The sequence below is a fragment of the Nicotiana attenuata genome, unplaced genomic scaffold, assembly GCF_001879085.1.
Source record: "Nicotiana attenuata strain UT unplaced genomic scaffold, NIATTr2, whole genome shotgun sequence".
NCBI lineage: Eukaryota > Viridiplantae > Streptophyta > Magnoliopsida > Solanales > Solanaceae > Nicotiana > Nicotiana attenuata.
In genome coordinates, this window is record NW_017671675.1 from 108638 (window position 1) to 112495 (window position 3858).

At 36.1% G+C, this 3858-nt stretch overlaps 1 protein-coding gene across 2 annotated transcripts in view; it reads right to left on the bottom strand.

Annotated features, from left to right (window-relative positions):
- The window catches only part of LOC109209631 (protein MRG1), a 20441-nt gene extending 16833 nt beyond the window's left edge, over positions 1-3608 (bottom strand). Inside the window, exons 1-5 of one of the 2 annotated variants that reach the window (XM_019372939.1) lie at positions 3279-3608; positions 2082-2135; positions 1873-1886; positions 665-825; positions 222-257 (exon numbers count right to left, since the gene is read on the bottom strand). In XM_019372939.1, coding sequence (XP_019228484.1) covers positions 222-257; positions 665-825; positions 1873-1886; positions 2082-2135; positions 3279-3413 — 400 coding nt within the window. In that variant the 5' untranslated portion in view covers positions 3414-3608. The remainder of the gene's footprint in view (positions 1-221; positions 258-664; positions 826-1872; positions 1887-2081; positions 2136-3278) is intronic. The other variant, XM_019372940.1, reaches the window with a different exon arrangement.
- Between the last annotated feature and the right edge of the window lie 250 nt (positions 3609-3858).

Sequence of the window (3858 nt, forward strand, 5' to 3'; positions counted from 1 at the left end):
CCCCCCCCCCCCCCCAAAAAAAAAAAAAAAGTAAACTAGGGATTTTACAATTTTATAAAAACCTGGTTTACTTATGTGGAGGACGATGGACATGCTTAACTTTTGGCTTTATTATTACCTAACCCCCCCCCCCCCCCCACGCAACCCCAAAAAAAATACTAATGCAGAAAGCAATCACTAACTTTAAAGAAATGAATAATCAAAATCATAAGATACCATACCATTGCTCTTAGTGTCTTCTTTATCCAGTTTAACATCTGCAAATGAAAAGTAAGTTAGAAACAACAATGACACTCAATCCCGAGATCTAATACTCCACTCAGTTATGAGATCCTTTCCTTCAGAGGAGATACATAACCAGAAGCAATTGGTTTTGTAGTTAATGTCCACTATTAGATATGCCAGAACTTTTGAAATTGAAAACATGAGGTAGAACAAGAAAAGGAGTTAATGCATTTTTTTCTTAAGTTATGCTAGACATGATTTACAACCTTTAAGGAACTAATCTTTTGGAATTTAGTCCTACCAATTATTGGTTTTCAATCAGCTATATCTCCAAATATTTGGCCTCAAAGATAGACATCAGGAGTAATGTTGAGTCCATAAACAAGTCATAAACATCGAGAGATTACGCAAAAAAATAAGTATTTCCACGAACAGGTACCTAGAGAAGACACACCAGCTGAGCTTTTTGGCTTTGCCTGCGCTGAGCGTCCAGATTTAGTATTTTTTTCCATGCCCTGCTTCTTGTCCAGGGCCTGCTGCTTCAAGACGTTGTCTTCAGTGTGCTTCATCAAGCGGTCAGTGCCTACCCATTCATCCCAACTGTTGCAAGACATAGTTTCAGTAATTAGTCTTGCCGAATACACTTACAATTAACAATAATTCAACTACAACCTCCAAAATTCAGTTTGAATTAAACAGAAAACTAGCTTCAAATTTTACTGCAGAACCTGACATACACAGCTATGTAATATAGCTATTATTCACAGTCGCAGGAAAAGGTTCTGGGGTCTGGAGTACGATTCATAGCATCTAATTTCCGTGTAAATTTAGACAACAATTGCTTTTCTTTTGGAATAAATTTATGTAGTTAGAAACACACCAAACTGTAAATGATTTTTTATAAATTAAAAATATCTGAAAAAAGATGATAGTCAAAGAAAGAGCTTGACTCTCCAAATAGTAATAGTACCAGGTAAAATAAGATAGAGGGAATTCAATATTGTGAATGTGTATTCAATAAATCCTTATGTAGACAAAAAGTTGAGGGAATTTGTAATACTCCATCCTTTTCTATTTGGACATCATGGTTTGAACTTCAATGGGTAGATAGGTTTATTTCATATGTTAATCAAAGGTTTGGTAGAACAACAAAGTGCTTATGGAGAATAGTAATAGTAGATCCTATGTAAAGTATTAAATCTTCCAATAATTCCCGATTCTGGAAAAAAGGACATTCCTTTTGCAACAGATTGAAACGGAAAGAACACGTTTAATTTGAAACAAAAGGAGCATGTAGTTGAAATGATAGATATAAAACTTCGCTATTAACATACAAGACCAAATTCGTTGTGCTACCTGATGCTTTCCAAATCAAAATCATGCATTCATAATTGTCCTCTACATCCAGAGTAGCACAACATTTTAAAATCTACTTTGTCATATAACCATCATAATCAACATATCGAAATATATTCATGTCTCTTGCTCAAGGACTAGCTCCTTTGGAGCAGGACATTCAAACAGAAAACATTAAGGCAGCATTTACAACGAACAACATCAGTTGGTCAACCTTTCAAATTCTGGTGTAAATTGCGATTTAAATGACTCTTGAATTGAAAACTTTTTACAAGAGCTTCATAGACTCACTTTTTGTTCCATCCCTGCAATTTAAAACAGATAAAAACGAGTATTAATTCTCGATATCGTTGTGAATATTGAAAGAAATTTAAACAAACTAAGAATGTAAAGCTATTAACCTATTCTACAAGTTCTTTCACGTCTTTTGACTAAAGAATCTCCAAATTTAATTTTTATATATAAAGCATAAGGTGAAAGACGATGAATGTTAAACTTACAAGGTAATGAACAAAGTATCTCCATTCATTCTTCCTTAGCTCTGCTTTTTGAACCTTCACAGTAGAAAAACATGGATCACATTAGGGTGTAGCAAGAAGCTTGTGGCCAGCAATAAGTAGCATGGTTTAATCAGGGTGCTAAAATTTGTAGAAGGTGACAGGACGTCATTGTACACATGATTATTTTCCATATACAGAAGAAACTTTCCCTTGTAGGAAATATACTAATTCACAAATAGCATTTTCAAAAGCGAAACACGCATAAAAGCAACAAGTCTTGAGAGCTATAAGCGAGCAGCAAAATGCACATATTCTCAAAGTAAAGAGCGTGTTTAGAGAAAATACAACAATTACCACCAACATGAGCAAATTTAGTAATTCAATGGTCCAATATACAACGGCGAAAACACTAATCCCAATTCCCAACAACTGAAATTAAATATCAGTAACATGTATATTTGTTTTTAAAAAATTTATTTTTATTATACGCAGGGGGAGGGAAAATGCGGAGGGGATTACTAGGTGGAAAATCGAATCCTCACCAGCAACGTGAAAATTCAAGTAATCATCCAAGTAAAGTGCAATTTCAATAAGCTGAGTAGTACTTTGTTTTATAACCGAGAAATCCCCGCGGTTCAATTGCACACGGTTCAAAACTCAGAGGAAAATGGATCCGTCCCTCTACCTTTCTCCACTTGAATATCAGGCCTTTTCCTACAACAAGGTTCAAACCCATGACTTACACCTAACCCACATATCACGCACTATGTCTCTTCAGTAATATAACTACAAGAGATGAAGCTAACAATCCTCAGCATACGAACCATATCTCGTCTAGAGTTGCATTCTGCTTGTACAGAAACATGATTAGCAGAGAAGGTCGGGTAACTGTAATCCGTCAAAAGCTAAAGTAGATTTCCCAAAATTCACTTCCAGTTCATATACACAGATCACACATAGTTGCAGGGAGAATAATTAAATAATGATACAAAATCTCAACCAATAATCAAACATATAATCTGAGTAGATATAAAATAACCTAGATTTTTGTTACAGTCAATTTCGATAAACACCAAATCCAAGAGAACATACGTGCGATAGAAGACATCTGCGTTCAATTTCCACTATTAATTACAGCATTTCTAAACTAAATTAGCGATTTCTGTGTAAAAAGAAAAGGCAAGTTAAGAAACGTGCCTTTGCTTCGTAGATGCGAGGGCCATGATAGGCGAGAACCTTCTCGCCTTCGGTGTAGACACTAGGTTTTGAGTCGGGCACGTCGCCGGAGGAGTTGTCGCTGTCGGTAGCAGAATCGTCTTTGGAGCTAACCATTTCCGATTACCAGAGGGTTTCGACTAGTATCTCCTCCGTCTCTGGCCGTGTATGACGGGGGAAGCGACTGTGGATTTGTTTCCCACTTCTTTATCGGTTTCAAAATTAAAGGGACCAGTGAACCTGTGCCGCTGCATTTGTGCGCGTGTGCGCGTGACCTTTAAACCCCTTCGCATACTGCAGTAATCACTAATCAGTAGTAAGATAAATACTTACCATTTTAAACAACTATAGCGTGTTTGGCCAAAAGTGTTTTTTTTTGCCAAAAGCACTTTTGGCCAAAAATTGAGGTGTTTGGCCAAGCTTTTGGAAGGAAAAAAAAAAAGTGTTTTTGAGGATAAGCAGAAAAAAGTATCTTCTCTCCAAAAGCACTTTTTTGAGAAGCACTTTTGAGAAAACTACACTTAGATACAGTTTTTTAAAGCTTGGCCAAACGGGCTATTTA